The sequence below is a fragment of the Sceloporus occidentalis genome, unplaced genomic scaffold (assembly GCF_023333645.1).
Source record: "Sceloporus occidentalis isolate IW3139 unplaced genomic scaffold, rSceOcc1.0.p SCAF_3, whole genome shotgun sequence".
NCBI lineage: Eukaryota > Metazoa > Chordata > Lepidosauria > Squamata > Phrynosomatidae > Sceloporus > Sceloporus occidentalis.
The window spans coordinates 184047288-184066033 of NW_028316983.1; the positions used below are offsets into that span (position 1 = coordinate 184047288).

Below are 18746 nucleotides of genomic sequence, written 5' to 3' on the forward strand. Positions count from 1 at the left end.
TACGATGTAGTTTTCGGAACAAGATAATTTTATGCATAATTTAAAAAATAATTTTGTGCATAAACCATCAGAAAGCAAAGATGTCACTATCTCAGTCACCCATGTGGACAATTTTGGATTTTGGAGTAGTTCAGATTTCAGGATAAATGAGACTTAACCTGTACTTTTTTAATGCTCATGATCATGACTGTGTTGTTATGTTTGTCGTTGTAAATGATAACAGAAAGACCATGTTGACATTTCCAAATGAATTAGCTCTTTCTCTTATTTTTGATGTACTGCTTTCCCTTATAATCAACAGGCCATCTTCAGAATCTTTCTCCATGAAATACGTACAGGTAGGAAATAGTTGAAACAGGCTGCATCCACACTACAGAAACAATCCAGTTTGACACCAATTTAGCTGCCATGGCTCAGTGTTGTGGAATTCTGAAAAAGCAGTTTTTCAACACCAGACCTCTCTGACAGAGAAGGCTGTCTCACAAAACTACAAATCCCAGAATTCCACAGCATTGAGCCACAGCATTTAAAGTGGTGTCAAACTGGATTATTTCTGCCGTACAGATGAAGCCATACAAGACTATCTGCTGCCATTTACAGTGAATGACACACTGGTACCCCCTACTGATTTAACAAGTTGCATGACCATCACATATATACCGACGCACTGATTTGAATAAACTAGAACAAACTAGTGAAAGATGGATTATATTGACAAAAGTGGCCACACGTCTGGTATTTTTTGCATGATCATCTCTTGAGAATTAATCACCATTTAGTTTACTTCAACCTATATTAGGACATGTAATTAAATAACCCATCTGAAAACACTAGTCTTGCAGCAACTTAAAATACTAGCTAATTTCACTTGACATAAGGTTTTGTGGTCTGCATGTGTTGCTTTACTATGACAGGTGATAGTCCTCAAATGCCTAAGAAAATCTGTTAGCCTTTGAGATGCCATAAGATCTTATTGGCATGTGTTTTAGTCTATCATGGGAAAAACATCAACAACAGTTCAGTGACACCTTTCGCTTATTGGCATGGCTCTCTTTTTGTTTTAAAGAGTTTTAAATTTTCATAATGCAATGTTTTAATTGTTTAATTGTTTTTATAAACTTTGTATTTTAACTTAGACTGTTTTAAATTTTGTTAGACGCCTTGAGTCCCTGAACCGTGAGGAAGGTGGGATATAATAATAATAATAATAATAATAATAATAATAATAATAATATGCTGTATTTCCCATAACAAACTAATATGGCTAGCTCCTTTGACTCTGAAATGAAACAGTTTGCAATGTTGGGTGGGATGGCTATGGCCCCAGAGATTTGTTTAGGCTCTTGTGAGCAAGACCCATAGAGTAAAGAACTATGATTTACCGCAGCTGCCATTTGTCCATCCCAGTTCCATCAACCATTCCTCTGAAATCCAGGTTTTCACAATTTCATAGCTGCCTGCTGCAGATCCTTCAACCTGAGCTGACGTGGATTGATTTGGAGGATTCATATACACATACTCTGCGTTCTGATATTGAGCTATGGCCCTAGGAATAGAAACCATCCATTCAGCTGCACTAAAGCAATCATCTGAAAGCCTTTCACAAGGTTTAACCTTAGCCAGCGGCAATTCTATGCCATGAAATGCTATATATTAAATGAGATTTTATCATATATGTAATTATTTATTAAGTTGCGAATCCAGACAAAGTAAACAAATGTTTACAATATAATACAATAAGCATTTCCAGAGCTTAATAAAAATGATTGTCACTCACTGTGCTTCACAAAAGATTTCTTTTTAATGAATAAATAATTTGATGAAATCAAAAAATATTTACAATATAAACAAATGGGGAAAAAGCTTTGGATATATTAATCTGATCCTCCTGTCTTTATTTTTTCTCCATTTTCATAATGGACTTCTGTCAAGTCTCTCCTTTCTCAGACAATACAAGTTGGACAGAAAAATGCAGCTCTGCAAAGTTAATGTGGTCTGTTTGTGTAGCTATTAGTTTGGTTTAAGCTACAGTGGCATTGTTCTATTAGGAGCAAGTAAGATACAAATGTAACTAAAATACATTTATCAAAATGCTAGACGGCATTCTCCACAGAACAAAAATGTACACTAGGCCCTGACGACAACAACAAAGGATCACTGGCAAGAAAAAGTACAACAGAAACATAAAAATTTCTTCATTAGAGTAGAATTGTGCTCTTTAGTTTACCAGATGACTAGGCTGGTATATCAAGTTGATGGGTTTATATGATAGTGGTTTTCAGCCACTGAAGTGAGTTTGTGTCTTACTGTGGGATTGTAGGTGTCTCAAGCAGCAGCCATACTGTGGAAAATGGGCAGTGCAAGCATTTTTTTTGGAAAGACTCTCTTGGGCTCTTAAAAAGAGCCAATACAAAACAATAGAAGCGTAACACTGAGAAGTCCTTGTCTCTCTTACACACAGATATCATGAAGCAACTCGCTTTGATTGTGGCAGTGAAAGGTTTCGATCCCTCCACATTTTTGTGCCATCAGCCAGAATTCAAGTACTCCAAAGCCACTTCATAGCAGAATTTATATTGATCCTGGAGGAAAAAACAAAATATAATGTCAGTTGTAAAAGGGAGTACATCAAGGATACGTTCTATTAATTAAAATTACATAATGAAACCATTTTCTCTTCTGTGCACATTATTTATTTTGTTGGCTGTGGTCAGTGTGAATGAGTTTTCAAATCTTGTTTACAATGTTAGTGAGATTATTCACATGTAGAGAATTGGTAAACAGAACACCTTGTCATATAAGTTCCAGATTATTGGGGCCGGTACTAGCGTTAAACCCAGCTATCTAACCCAGTCAGCAGATTATCCAGCCACTCAAATGCCCCATCAGACAATAAATACTTAAAGAAAATAAAGGCAAACACAAGGCATGCTCTGGAATCACTTGTAGTTTGGCCAAAGAAGATGTTCACTCTTGTCTACCATAGAGAAACAGCATTTCTCTCGTTATCTTTTAATTATTTATCTTATTTATTTTATTTTAGTACCAAAGTCATCTAACATTGGGTCCCCCTACCGTACCTTCAGAATGGACCTTGAGTTTATTTCAGAGTTTCTGCAATGATTTCTGCACATACTCATACTTTTATTATTTTCTGTTCGAATTTCCTTTCTCCAATGCATCTAATGCCTCTAATTTCCCCCAACTACACATCTATTAGTTATCTACCTTTACAGGTTTTTCTAGCTACACATTTTGCGTTAGACAAACTGCACAGTGACAAAACTCCTGCCAGCGTGAACCTGTTGGAAGATAGATGAGATAAAGTGTAGCAAATGACCCATAAACCACACTGCCCAAATACTTAATTTAGCTATCCAAATGGAGCTTTAACAACATGCCAAACAATTTCTGACAGTGGATTTTCTCCTTGGCTACTTAAAAAGACAGGTCCACTGCTACTGTTTGTACAATAGTATTCAGCAAAGTAAATCATACTATAGGCTTTGAGTTTTCTTGTGTGTGTGTGTGTGTGTGAGAGAGAGAGAGAGAGAGAGAGAGACGCTGCAACGCATTTTAACAATTCTATATTTAAGAAGTTCCATAAAGCACTCTACAAGGAAATAATTGCTCTTGGCCCTTTGTTTCTGAACTCTTTTAATCTTTCTGCAAGATAGAAGAGCCATAATTAAATGCAATACTCTGAATGTCAAACTGAAATTCACAGTCTTGATAAATATTAGGAGATTAAGCTATTTATAAAATATATAATTTGAAAATCTGGCATTTCATTTTACATGACTATTATTTCTGCCATACAAAGGCTGCTCTACATGTGGATTGCCGCTGCCAGAAAGGGAAATTAATAAGGATGTTCTGTTGAAAGTTTTTAAGTTTTCATAAAAATTCTAGCATACACAGAACACGTCTCCTCGGGAAGAAAGCAGTGTAAAAATACTTTTACAAGTCAAGTGATTTCATTATCCTCTTTAGAAAACAACAGACATGCTTTTATGAACAGCTCTCAGTATAAATCTGGAAAATGTCACTGTGCTTTCTGATAATAGGAAAGAATTTTCTACTTAGCGGTGTAGTTTTAAAGAGCTCATACCAGAAGGTCCACCATATTAGGCTTATTATTTCTCAGGGTCTTCACAGCATGGAATACATCAACAGCTCTCTGGTGTCGCAGCATTTCACAAACAATACTGATTGCGCAAAATGTCCCACTGCGGCCTCCTCCATTCCTGTAAGAAAAGCAGCAAAATGACTTGATTATCTTTTAGCATGGTGTTCGTTCCTCTCAGTGTTGTTTCCCCTCAAAGTACCAAACTCTCAAAGCCTCCCACCCCCCCAAATAAGTTTATTCATATGTTGACAGAGCAATCGCCATTAATGATGTATCAGTCAACCCCACGTGGAAAGATAACACTGCAATGAAGCTGCAGCAAAAGCAGAAGCAGTATGTGTAGCAGGGGGTCTCAGACTTTGGCACCACAAGTGTTAAAGAACTACAGCTCCCAGTATACTTTACCACACTGGCAATCTTACGGTGGGGGTTGCTCTCTGGGAGTTGAAATCAAACATGAGGACTTGGATTTAGAAGTCACTTGAACTACAGGCCTGGTCCTGTTGTTCAAGTGACATACATTTAAAAAAAAAAAGCTTAAAATTATTTATTAAAATAAAATTCAGATATAATTTTTTAATTTTATCTAATTGTTTTAAGTACAAAAACAAGGGGAAATACTAATTATGGTCCAAATCCAAGTCTGCCTGTCATCCTAGGAACTAGAAATAGTGATGTTCCTTGCTGACCTTAAACTTTTTCTTTTCCTTTGTGAAATTCCTCAACTCTGTACCATTATTTGGGGAACTCAGTGAAATGATTATTCATTAATTGGCTAGGGTATCTGGTTAGGCAGTTATGACATCGTTAACTAAAGTAAGGACCTTGTAAATGTTTCGAATTCACATTTATGATTGTGGCACCATTGCCACCATTGAAAATGCTCCTAAGACCCAGCTTAAAAGCCAGACAGCCATTCAAGTGAAGGGGTTCTATGGTGCTGGCAAGTGAAATGACAGATGCTGAAGGAAGACATGTCCAGTTTCCCTTCTGCCAGTGAGTTGGGATGGGATAAGGACCCCGCAAGGTCCCTGCTTCTGCTTGTCATACTGTGGCTCACTTGTGAGGGAGGAATGGAAATGTCGTCCTTCAGCACCCTGCTCACCAGCACAGCAGAATTCCTCCCCTTAATATAACTGTCTGGCTTTTAAGATGGATTTTAGGGAGTTAGATCAGAGACAGAGAGCACCTACGTATCCTGTGCGGAATCTTGGGCAAAGATTTAGAGGCCAACTCTGATGAAATGTCTAAGGGTAAGAGATCCAAAAGAGACAGGATAGTGCTTCCATCTTATTTGTTGGAGGCAAATGTTTTCTTTGTTGTTCCAAACCACAATTATGGTACAGCTCTTAAAAACATTAATACTAATCAGGAATTTATATTAAGAGAAGGGGAGGGGTTGGACAAGCCTACATCCTGACCCTAATCCCTTAGCAATGTTTGAAGTGGAATATTGTGTTTGCCTTAAGAATATGACAGTGGCTTGCTGCAAAAATGTGAGACATAAATGTTAAGAAGCATGATTAAATATGGCATTTAATAATGCTTCATCTCTGGTTATTTTTAATCTTCAAGAGAATCTCTCTCCTTCTGGAAACTCTATTATTTCCACAGCTATTCTAATCAGCATCTTTAGGCTGCACTTCATTGAAAATAATAAACCTTAATAATTACCAGAGAGCAGACTAGTTAGCTTGCAGTTCTTTAAAGGCAGCAATGAACAAATGGTTGATTTTCAAAGCAAGCCACAATATGGCACATCTGTCACATCCAGGCAGCATGAAAAGAAAATGTTCCCTGCTGCCAAAATACTGGATGATAGTGTGCCATTCTTTGAGCATTTTAATTAAAATAAAGTCATTTAAAAGGATTATATTGGATGGTAGTTTTTTTTCTTTTTTCTGTGCCGCCTCGAAGTGATGTGCATGTGGGTACGCGCATGAGATGTGGTACAACCATTTAACAGCATGAATAATTGAAATAGATAAGATCAATTTGCATTAAAAAGGACCTCCCAGATGTGGATCTCAAAGCATTAATGAGCTAATCCTCACAAGATAAATAATTATAATTTTCATTCAACAGGTAGGAAAACTACAATACAATAAGATAAAACTATCTGCCATGATCAGCTGTGGTAATTTTTCAGAAACTTTTTAATGGAAACACTTGGAAGATATGTACATGCAAGGTGCTTCTTTAAAAAAAAAGTTGTAGTCTTCTGCCCAAAGCCCCAACATTTGGCTTGGCTCTAATTGAGATTTTGACTGAAGTCAAATAGGTGTTATCCAGGTAATTTGTCATGGTGTGTACATTTCTCCTTCTAAATTAGCAGCCACATAAAGGCCAAACCAAGACTGTGTAAGTATACTGTAATTCAAACAAAATCCTCTAAAGGCTGCTGTTCAGCAGAGGAGAGAAGCTGCTATTGACCTCAATGGCAGTTGGCCTGATAAAATCATTTCGGGTGGGAAGGATTTTATCTGGGACCTCCTCCCCTATGGCTGCTATTTTAAGAGGTGAAAACATTCCTATGGCCAGATACATCTTTCACTGGGATAGATGACTTTTCCTAAGTCACGGTGACACTTTTGCCTTAGGTGGCAGATTGGGGCCAGCTTGTTGGTGGACTATTCTGTGGAATGAGAAAGAAGGTCAAGGGTACAGAAGCCATGAAGGAAATGAGACTTTGGAGAAACAGATTGCTCAGGGCTGGTAGGTTTTCTACTGTGTCTGCTTTTCATTTTCCTTCCCCGCATGATGACAGAGTTACTCACTGCCACTGTGTTTCCTCAGCTGTCCATCATGGAGGGCTTAGCACTGGCTTTGGCAGGAAAGCAGATGGTAAAGTTTCAACAAGGCTCTCCAAAGTATCTGCTCACAGTCAGACACTGTGAGTAAAGTAGCCTTGCAGACTATGGCACCACTACACTGCAGTGATATTATTTGCTGTCAAAGTAGTAGCAGTGCAATTTGAATCTCACCTCTGTCACACGCTTACCAGTTTGCCTTAGGCAACCTAAACTGTCTCACCTTCAGTTCCCCCATCTTTAATAGGGACATAATAATACTGGCTTACCTGTTAAGCTTTATATGTGATTGTAAGAATTACAACTCAATAAGAGATGTGAGGTGCTCTCAACACTTGAAAACTCTGTGTTGGGATTATTATTTTAAAGACACATAAGCTGGTGATGATCATCGTAGAACAGCATCAACTTACAAGCAATGGACGACTGTACGACCTTCACCTCCATTGTATTCTTCTTGCCACTTGTCCACTTGACGTATGAGTTTCAGAAAAGAGCGCTTAGACACAGGAGTGTCTCTATACATGGGCCATCCCAGGAACTGAAATTGCTGCACCATTCGATAGCCATCCTGGGGCTGTGGGGATCCAACCAACAGGAGAATAAAAAGACAGCATTATTTATTCTACAACTATATAATATAAACATCACACACTCCAATCAACACTGAATGTTCTTGAAGTAGATTGCTACTACTAATAATTTAGTAAAACAAATACATTTGGGAGTTATGACTTGGTCTCTTAAGAATGATGCAGATGGTATTCTAAATAGCAGAAAATACAAATATGTTGGAATGCAACAATGGCACACTGCAAGAACCAACTATGCAATCATTATTATAGCAATCGCAGGCCAGCAAAATGAAATTTGCAATACTGTTCCAAGTATGGCTGCTGTCTTTTCTAAAATGTGCTTGTCAATTTAAAATTCTCAGAATGAACTTTCATTGTCTGATGACTGCTTGTCAAAAATGAAAAATCAAGCCTTGTGCATCCAGAACAAATCTCACTTCACTAGCATCTCTCTTCAAATATGCATTTTATTTTATATAATGTAATCTGAATAAAATCTTCCTAGTAATTTTTACAAAAGGAAGAAAAAAATCAGATGAACTAAACTATTGAATTAACTATTAACTATTAAAAGTGATAAACATTGTGAGGTTGATAAAGGATTCAAGTGGCACTTTGATTTAAAAAATAATAATCAGGAAGCTTTGCTTTTTATCTCTATCTTGCAGCCCTATGGCCTGGAAATGTTGCATGCTTAATTCCTTTAAAACTGTAATCCTCTAGTGCCAAAGATGCATCCCTAGAGCCATAGGAAGGAGCACATCTTCCCTCCAAATCCTATAGTGATGCTAGGAAGTGGCCCTATGTCTACTGCCTTAAATTATTATTTGATTTGTTATTAAATGATCATTTAATGTATGCTCTGTCTTTCTCCCGATCATTTTATAACAAACCAAATAATAATTTAAGGCAGGTGGACATAGGGCCACTTGACATTGGATCTCTTCCAAGCACCACCAAAGGCTTAATAGATAATAGATAATAAAAATGACACCTTGAAACAAACTAGTTATTACGTGTCCGTTAGGATAGAAATGTCTTTGCCAGAGGGCAAAAGGAGGTCTGATCTGATATCAGACAGGAAAAACATGCATGCATTTGGGGATCTGGCAAGGGATTTAAGGGAGGCCTCAGAGTCCTTTTTGTGGCCAACCGCACACAGAAAATTAGACGTGCCCTTGAGCACATCTAAAATAGATTTAAACAAAAAAATCCAGTGGAGGGTTGCAAATGTATTTTCATCACAGCTCTGATAGCAAAAGCCAAGGAGATTCCAAAGGTGGAACATTCCTATTTCCAGCCATGTTTCCTTTAGCAATGCAGAATCAATACAGTTCACCCTCAGCATATGCGCACTTGCTGTATGCAGATTCCAGCTTATGAGGACAGCGAGAGTGAGTGACAAAATTGCCGCACATGCCTCTGGCGCATGTGCGCCCTGGCACATGGAAGTGCACCACCATTCAATTAAATGGGACTCCAGCATACGTGAAATTTGTCTTATGCCGGGGTGGGGTGGGTCCAGAACGGATCCCCTGCGTATGGCAAGGGCGGACTGTAAATGACCAGATAAAAGGACTTGCAGTTTTGAGCTTGACTAAAATTCTTCTTCCATTGAGATGTCTTCAATAACTATGATATCCCTTAAATACTAGGAAACAATGGCAACAATGAAGAATAATCCTGAATATGAACTTTTCTTTAAAATCTTGGTAGATAGCAGAGAATGGCTGATAAAGTAGGGCTTTCCAAAGAATGCATCCTGAGCAAATATTTTGCTTCTTACAGATGGTATTGCTATTAAAGCATGATTTTATAAATATATTAAAAGGCTACACATTTCAGTAGCAGCAATACAAAGGAATACCACAAAGTCTCAGACCTTGAATTTATATTGGCTTCAAATCTTCACATGTGAGTTAAAAAAAATCGACCAGTTAGTTTTTGTGAGCTTTGGTATTTTCAAAGAAATAGAAATAATAAAGTTCATAGAGATATGCTATCAGTTTTTTAAAAACCATTCAAATTCTAAAACAGAAACAGTTAGGATTGAGAAAGGTACTAGACAAGGTTGTCCACTTTCCCCCTATTATTTAGCATGAGCATTGAGATATTATGTAATGAGATAAGAAATAATAAGGAAATTAGAGGAACCAGAATAAAAGGACAGGAATATAGAATAAAAGCATATGCAGACGATTTGGTTATAATAGTGGAAAACCCTTTGATAAATGTGGAAAAAGCCCTTCAGTTGGTTGAGGTTTTTGGGGAATGTGCAGGCTTCAAAATAAATAAGTCCAAATCTGCAATGGTGACATGTAATTTGGGAAAAAAGAAACAAGAAAATCTACAAACAAAAACAGAAATACAAATTCAGAAAAAAGTCAAATATTTAGGAATATACATAACAAATAAAAATAGTGATCTTTTTGATAACAATTATAGCAAAAATTGGCAAGAAATAAAGAAAAATTTGGAAACTTGGTCGAAACTACAAATATCTTGGATTGCATTGTTTAAAATGAGTGTACTTCCCAAAATAATTTTTCTATTTCAAAATTTACCAGTAATTAGAAACGACCTAATATTTGGATGATGGAAAAAAGATATACTGAAATTTATTTGGACAAATAAAAAAGCAAGAATAAAGTGGTCATCATTAACAGATAGTAAGGAGAGGGGAGGATTAGGTCTACCCGATCTTAAATTATACTACCACGCATGCTGCATAGATTGGATTTGGGAATGGATACACTTAGAAAATCAGAATCTACTAAATTTAGAAGGGTTTAACCTAATTTATGGCTGGCACGCATATCTATGGTATGGGAAGACATCTAAGAACAAAATCTTTAATGATCATATAATTAGGATTTCATTAATTAGGGTATGGAACAAATATAAGGAGAAAATATATAGGTCTATCCCAGATTGGGTGTCCGCACATGAAGCTTTATTAAAAAGAACAGGAATAGAGAGAAGAAACTGGTTAAGGTATAAAGAAATTTTAAAAACAAAGAAGGGAAAATTTTTAATGAAAACAAAGGAAGAATTAGAAGAAAATGGTATCAAACTACAATGGCTTTCATATTTACAACTGAGTGAACGATACAGGTTAGATAATAAACAACCAGGTGTGAGCAGGGAAGAAACTGAATTAGATGTGATTATTAGGGGCGGTAATAGGAAAGGGCTAATTTCAAAAATTTATAAATTATGCCTTAAATTGGAATTGGAAGAGGAAAAGATCAAATCGTGCATGATTAGTTGGGCAAAAAATATAGGACACCCAATAAATTTGGAAAGATGGGAAAAAGGCTGGGGAAAAGATCTAAAGTTCACACTATGCATGGATATAAAAGAAAATTTGATAAAAATGATCCATAGATGGTATTTGACCCAGATTAAGTAAAATATATAAAAACAATACAGGTATATGTTGGAGATGTAATGAGAAGGTTGGCTCTTTTTACCATATGTGGTGGACTTGCCCTAAGGTACAAACTTTCTGGTGTAGGATTAAGGAAACTATACAAAAGACATACCAAATTGAACTAAAGTTGGAACCTGAGCTGTTTGTATTGAATATGGTGGATAGTAAAGAAATTAGACAGTATCTAAAACCAATATTGTATTTGATAACTATTGCAAGAATGTCATTAGCTAAAGTCTGGAGAAACTCTGAAGTTCCCACAGTGGACACATGGCTTTGTAAATTATTGGAAATAGTAGAAATGGATAGGATAACTATGGCCTTAAAGGAAAAATATGAAGAGTCAAAAGAAATCTGGGACCCACTGTTAAAATATTGCAAAGACAGATGGAAGATATAATATAACACCTTAAGTAATCTCAACCTTTAGCATTTCTACTTTCTGAGTTTAAATAATAATATTGTAATATAGCAGTAAGGATATGAAATAACGAAGAAAGCCTAATGTTTGGATGCAGTCTTAGTAGATGATTAAGAGTTAAAAAAAGTATAAATGTTGAACGTAGTTACAGATACATTATGTTTTTAGAGAGAAATAATTTTGATTAGCCGTTAAGAAGATATTTACTGAAACTAATCGGGGGGGAGGGGGGTGATTCTAAAGAATGTATATAAAAGATTATGAAAAAGCAATAATCTGTGGGTGTAAATATTTTAAACTTTAATAAAGATTATTTCAAAACAACAACAACAACAACAACAACAACAACAACAACAACCCACTCAAATTCTTAGTTCATTTGCTCAGAAGTAATTTCTGTATTACAATTTATTTTGAGTAATGTTACCATCACAACTTTAGTAATTTTTTTCAGGTCCATAGCAAGGAGTACATATTTGTAAGCAGAATGAATCATAGGAAAAGATGGGAGTGTCTTAATAAAATCAACCCCAACTTCATTTCTCCCTATTTTTAAAATTTAACCGAACATCCCTGTCTTCTAAAACCAGTAAATGATGGGAAAGTACAAATGGTAAGGGCATTTGACTACTTCTGTTCCCCACCCCCTAGAATTCAAACACTGGGACCAACACTCAGGTAGCTAATGATGATGGTGTAAAGATATTGAATAAATCTAGTTAGTTTGGTTTTTGAGAGTTCAGTGATTAGACTTATCTGTAAAATGGGTCCTTATAAATCATCAGATACCTTATTTAAAATTATTCCCCTACTCTAAACATAATGAGTCTCTGGGATATAATGGCTACATTTAGGTATGATGCTAATCCACAATTTAACTTTTTTCCGGGCAAATTTCAAAGTGCTGGTGGTGACCTATTAAGCCCTATATGGCTCAGGTTCAGGCTGCTTGGCAGACTGTATCTCCCTCTATGACTCGGCCCAGGTCCTGAGATCCTCTGGAGAGGCCCTTCTCTCTGTCCCTCTTTATTGGCCTTCCACCGGCAGGTTAAAACCTTCTTATGCAGGCAGGCTTTTTAAAACAGAATGTTGTTAAAGGACCAGCTTAGGGAGTTGTATCATCTTAAGTATTTAAATTTTTTATCTTTTAAACTATATTTTCATTCTTTTAATAAATAATCTATTTAATTTTGTTTTAATGTATAACTTTTCTTTTTGTTCTTCATATTTTTCTTTAATGTTGTGAGCCGCTCGGGGTCCCAGTTCTAGGAAAAGAGAGGGAAATACATACATACATACATACATCTTTAAGAGGATGAACCCCAGCAAGGTTTGGGATCACTGAGATGACACACTGAGCTTAGAAGACATGCTTTTCCCAGTAAAGAAACAGTTTGTTGGTCGTATCATGTGGATTCTCCCCAACTGGTTATGTTGCATTCAGTTTGCTTTGTTTTGCAATGAAACATTGTTACATTATCATTGGAAGAAAACCATATACTTAATTTGCAAATCTAACATATTTAATATGTATTACTGAGGAAATTCTTTTGCAAAAGTAGAATATGCTTATTGCAATAAATATGTATTCTTGTTAATGTTTAAACCTCACTTCCTCCTTTGTCTCTTTTCCAGAGACTGGAAAATTCTGCTTCATTTTAAAATTAACTGCAGTTTATGTTTTATGATTGTATATAGTTCATGTTAACTGCATTGAGACCAAATTGCAAATTGTGGTTAATCTAAAACAAACGTGAAAGTTTCCACTTCTTGCAGCCATGCCAGAGGAAAAGAGGAAAAGGAAAGTGTACAAGTCCAAGGCTTGCTGTGGCTTGTTCCCATAATGATGGTTTAATGGTATGTTAGTTAATGGTGCTTCAACTCTTTAATATGTGAACCCATTTTCTTCTACTATCATAAGTAAAATAAATGACTGAGTAAGGTCCTTACTCTTGACGCATTATAAATCCGGAATATCCGGCTGATAATGTCTTCTTCTAAATCGGCAGAAACAAACTCCACCTGAATAGGACCATGTCGATGAACCCCATTCTCAGGCCAATATTGTGGACATAACTGTAAAACAAAGAGATCAGTCCATATTTAATAAATATTATCCAGAAAACATGTTCTAAGTATTATCTTAAAGCACAACACCATATACTTTAACCAACTAGTTATGATATACAGATAGGGAAGGCAAAATACCAGACCTGACTTGTAACCTGACTTCCAAATCCTCCATCATCATCATCACCATCATTATTTTATTTTTAAAAACCCAAACAATACAAGAACATTTTGAATGGGGAGGGGAAAAAGAATTCTTGTTCAAAGGTCAAGCAGGTGTATTGGTGCATTTTCATTTTAACAATTAATATTTTATTAGTTTTTCTTCATCATAGACAGACAAACATCCCTCCCCAAAAATAACAATGTAACAACCTATAACATTACCTTACTTCATACCCACTTCTCCTACTATCCATTTACCTTCTTTATTCTATCCCTTCTGCATCTACTGTATCTCTTCTACATGCTTTCTAATAATTCTTTGTCTCCTCTTATCCTCATTCTTAACTACTTTCTTTTTATCATTTCCTTGTTATAATCTCTCTTTCTTATTGTCTATTCCTAGCCTTTTCTACCTACTTATACCTTCTACCACTTACTTTACCTTTAAAACTCTAACATTTTCTGCTTATTATATCTACAATTTTCATTCTTTACCTATTTTACCTATTCTAAAACAAAAACAAAAAACCCAACACTACAAAATGTAAAAGTACTTTACCTCCCAACTGAGTGTACGTACACTCACATTTACAACTTCATTTAACTACCTTGTCATCAACTTGTCTATTTACATATTATGTTTTGAGCTTCCATAGTTCTTTGTCTTTGTGACTTTATTGCTACACTGTATTTGTCTTACTCTAACTCTCCTTTAGACTACTTTAATCCTTTGCATTTACTTTGTATAATATTTATTATTTTCTACTATTTTCTACATCCTTAATATTGTGTAACCTTACTAATTCCTTTATCCATCCATTTCCACTCCTACTTTGTTATTGTCACATCAAACCTATAACTGCTGTGTCTCCCCATTGCTCTTTCATAAATCTAATTACCAGTTCCCATTCCTTTTAAAATTTTTCTAATGTTTTGTCTCTTAGTAATTGTGTGAATTGTGAAGTTGAAGGCTTTCATGGCCGGCATCCATAGTTTTTTTGTAAGTTTTTTGGGTTTCTTCCTGACGTTTTTGCCAGCATCTGTGGCTGGCAAAAACATCAGGAACAAACTCTGCTAGAACATGGCCACATAACCTGAAAAACCCACAAAAAATTATAATTGTGTGAATTTATCTGATCCAATAATATTGGTGTATTTTCATGAGCAGTGAAAGCAGCCAGTTTTGTTGGGTGTTGCATTAGTGGTGGTTTGTCTGGTAGTTTCCCCATATGCCTAATCAGAGCATATTCTGGGTGTGAAGAGGGCAAAGCTATATTTGGACTATATTTTAACCATTAAATTCTTCTTTTTCATGACCCCACCTATAATTTCTGAAGAAGAAACAACACAGGTATAATTCTCAGCCTCTGAATAGCAATAGCATGTACATTTCTATATTGCTTATCACTGAGCTCAGTACTCTCTAAGTGGTTTACGATCTGTAAGTTCATTGCTCCCAACAAGCTGGGTACTCATTTTAAGGACCTAGGAAAGGATGAAAGGCTGAGCCAGTCTTGGAGCCCTCCAGGATCAAACTCACAACCTTGTGGCTGCAATACTGGTATAACCACTGCACTATCAGGTCTCCTTTAAGCTCTGAAGGTAAAATCCTGCTCATAACTCATATGTTTATATATTTTACTGCAATCAGTAGGATTTATTATTATAAATGTGGGTATATAGTTGTAGTATGAACATTTCACATATGACTGTAGACCACTCTGAACATAAACGTTTACCAAGTGATTTTTTTAAAAAAAATTAAAAACACATGCACACCTATTTAAAATATATTTATCAGTAATTTAATTTTAAACAAGAAACACACAAAAAAGGAGTAAAAAGCTCTACTGCCTGGGAGAAACAAAAAGTCTTCATCTACTTCCAGATAAAACTAGGTAGGACATGCATGGACTTCTCTGAGGAGTGTGTTCCACCACTCAAGCGATCTGCTTTCGGTAATTCAGTCAGTCTATTTATTACGGTCCATAGATCCAAATTTTAGGGATTCAGTCAAGATATACAAGTTCTCAGAATTCCCCACAATAAAATTCCCCACAGTAAAACAAGGGGAGAGGAAGTTGCTAAATATAACTCTTAACTAATGCTAACTCATACTCTAATTCTAACTCTAACTGTCCTTTCATACACAGTGGATTCTGAGTCTAGCTGCCTCAGAGAGAAATCTGACAATTCAGGCATTTATCTTCCAGCAAGAATTTTACATAAAAAAAGGTCTGATTTTCCATTCATCTTACAGTCCGTCCTCGCCTTACGCGGGGGATCTGTTCCGGATCCCTCCGCGTAAGGCGAATTCCGCCTATGCTCGAGCCCCATTGGAAACAATGGGGCTCGTGCGCGGCGGCGCGGGGCGCAACGGGCGCGTGCGCCCATTCAATTGAATGGGACGCGCTGCCCCTTCCGCCCTGCGGCTTGAGCGCGTATGCTCAAGGCTGCATATGGCGCGCCTGCGTATGGCGCGGGCGCACTGTACTTAATAATGGATACATTTTGGCTTCTCAGATTTGATTGTAAAGTCTACAATACATTAGAATATGTTACATAGACTCTACATCCAAGATATTAGATGGGCATCTTCTTTAGGAGTAAGGAACATCGGCAAATCTACCACAAAGTAGTTCTATGGAATATACATTGCACCTTGCCTTAGAGAAAAAACACTGATACTTGCCTAGAGACAGGGTCACCAAATAATTGGCAATATGGAAAAGGCCATTGTAATGTATGTGAATCATACTAGGGGAACAAGAGACATATGAAAACAAACGCAATTCACAGAAAGCTATCTCCAGTAGTGTTAATTTAAGATGTAGGAGCAATGTCCAAGCCAAGGTTAAAGAGAAGGGATGAGGAGAGGCCAATAGATGCAGCTTTCTTTGCTATGCATTTGGACCAGCAACTAACATAATTATTTTGTGCCACATGTTTAAGGAGACCCAAGCCCTCATCAAATATAGCGGGCCCTTCCCTTATGCAGGGGATCCATTCCAGATCCCCCTGTGTAAGGGGAAATCCACGTATGCTTGCTCCCCATTGCAAACAATGGGGTGTGTGCTTGCAGCATGGGTGTGTGCACCATTTCTTTAATTGTGGTGCAGGCGCACTGTACCATAACCTTCATCCATAAATTGACGGCAAGCTACGAAATTCTACTAGATAAGGGACTTTCCTCTGTTTTCAGCAATAACACACAATTAGGAATGCAATTGGGAAACTGCAACAATGACCTCAGGAACTTTTCCTGTTGTTTATCCAGCTCAGGAGATAAACCCCCCATCCACATACTGGAAGCATATAATAATTGTGCCACAGTTTTGGCATTAAACATTTCAATTGCTAATAGAATATAGAGGGCCCCCCTTTGAGAAAAAAATATTGAGTTATTGCGGATGAGCTTATTTGCGCTTTCTTAGAAATAGCCTCAAAATGAGGTTTCCATGTCAAGGAATGATGGAACATCAGCCTCAGGTACGTAATTTTTTTACCTTTTCTAGAGTATTTCCATCAATTGTCCACTGAAATTTAGAAAATCTGTTCTCGAAGACTATTATTTTGGATTTTCTGCTTTCAGTAATTAACATTTTGCCTCCTTAGAGCACCTAAAGCAGGGTGCTCAAAGGCTCATGAGCTCTTACACCCATGAGACCTTATCACTGGCTAACCTAGCTAGAATTGAATTGAGTTTGGTATCTGGAGGACCACAAGTTCTGTCATCTTAAAATATAGAAGAATCACATAGGAAGAGATGTTCCTTGACAGTTTTGGTGCCAAGCCTATGCAGACAACATCGACTGCTTAAATTGGATCAATGATTTGAGTTTGCCTTTCTCTAATTGTAGCCACCTTATTTCACATAATTTCACCCAACTATTGCTTGCTACTAAATTCTTAAATCCTTCTTGACATTTAGAGTGACAGTTTGAGATACTCAACACCAGTTAAGGAACAGACTGTGACAGCATGCAGGGGTGCTGTCAAACACTTCAACCTGTTGGGCATTATGTGAGGCAAAAACACTATCAAAGACCTTGTCATTTTCCTCAGGGTATAGTAAACATTTGGGATAGCTGGATAATAAACCTTAAATTCCCAGAGGCAAAATTTTGCTCTTTGTCCAGCGATACTGGATAATATCAGCATTGCCTTCTACTGATTTATATATCTGTGAATGTCTTTTTCCCTTTTAAAAACTTGCCCCAGAAAATTTAAGTTATGGGAAATAGTAGCCAGAGGGGATCACAGCCATTACAGTGCTGTATTCTGGACAATTTAATTGTCAGATAATATTGTGTAGGTTGAATAGCTTTACAGGGCTTTTTAATCCTTCACCTCCTACTATTCAAGACATCACTTTATAAGTGAGCCACAGATTCTTTAACAGGGCCAGACACATTGCAGAAAAAGAAGAAAAGGGAGGGGGACCCCAAATGACTACAAAGATATACATATGCAGGAATTATTCTGGCAGGATTTGCAAAGAATATATACTAAAAAGAAGCAGGTGCAAATGGCAACTCTTCCTGATACTATGAGAACTGAGTTCATAGTGAACATAATACTTTGAAAATAATACTAAAGTATGGTTCCTTTCAGGGAAGCAGAACATTTTTGCTGTTGATGATCACATAATGCTAGCTTGGGGGTGTCCATATATGTTTGCATGAAAGCACAAAAACACTTCCTAGTGAATCTCTTGTCACCCTAGGACTAGAAATCTTTCTCGCCACCCCTAACCTCTAAGAAATTGGTAAGACATCACTGGGAAGAAGAAATTAGGATATTCTTAGGGTGTTGCCCTGAAGGTCTTTGGGGAGTATCGTAGGGTTGCAGATTAGGCACTTCTTCTGTAGTGCCCAAGCTAGCACAAAAATGAAAAACAGGAAAGCACCAAATGGGCGGAAAGAAGTTAGGAGGTTGGCAAGTGCACAGAATTATTTTCAACCTAGAATTACAGATCCATAACTGTTCCATATTCAGTAAGACTACATAGGTTATTAAGGTATGAGGTGATCATTTACATAGTCTTACATAGTCATTTACATAGTCTTACTGTAAGACTATGTAAAACCTTGTAAATGGTCACCTCATACCTTAACAACCAGCAGTCAGGTTTGACAGACCG

At 36.8% G+C, this 18746-nt stretch overlaps 1 protein-coding gene across 12 annotated transcripts in view; it reads right to left on the reverse strand.

Annotated features, from left to right (window-relative positions):
- Positions 1–1782: 1782 nt before the first annotated feature.
- PTPRM (protein tyrosine phosphatase receptor type M) overlaps positions 1783–18746 on the reverse strand; it is a 625500-nt gene continuing 608536 nt past the window's right edge. For all 12 annotated transcript variants that reach the window (XM_089517070.1, XM_089517069.1, XM_089517061.1 and 9 more), the window contains 4 exons: positions 13319–13444; positions 7353–7516; positions 4112–4247; positions 1783–2582 (listed from right to left, as the gene is read on the reverse strand). In XM_089517070.1, coding sequence (XP_089373196.1) covers positions 2529–2582; positions 4112–4247; positions 7353–7516; positions 13319–13444 — 480 coding nt within the window. In that variant the 3' untranslated portion in view covers positions 1783–2528. The remainder of the gene's footprint in view (positions 2583–4111; positions 4248–7352; positions 7517–13318; positions 13445–18746) is intronic.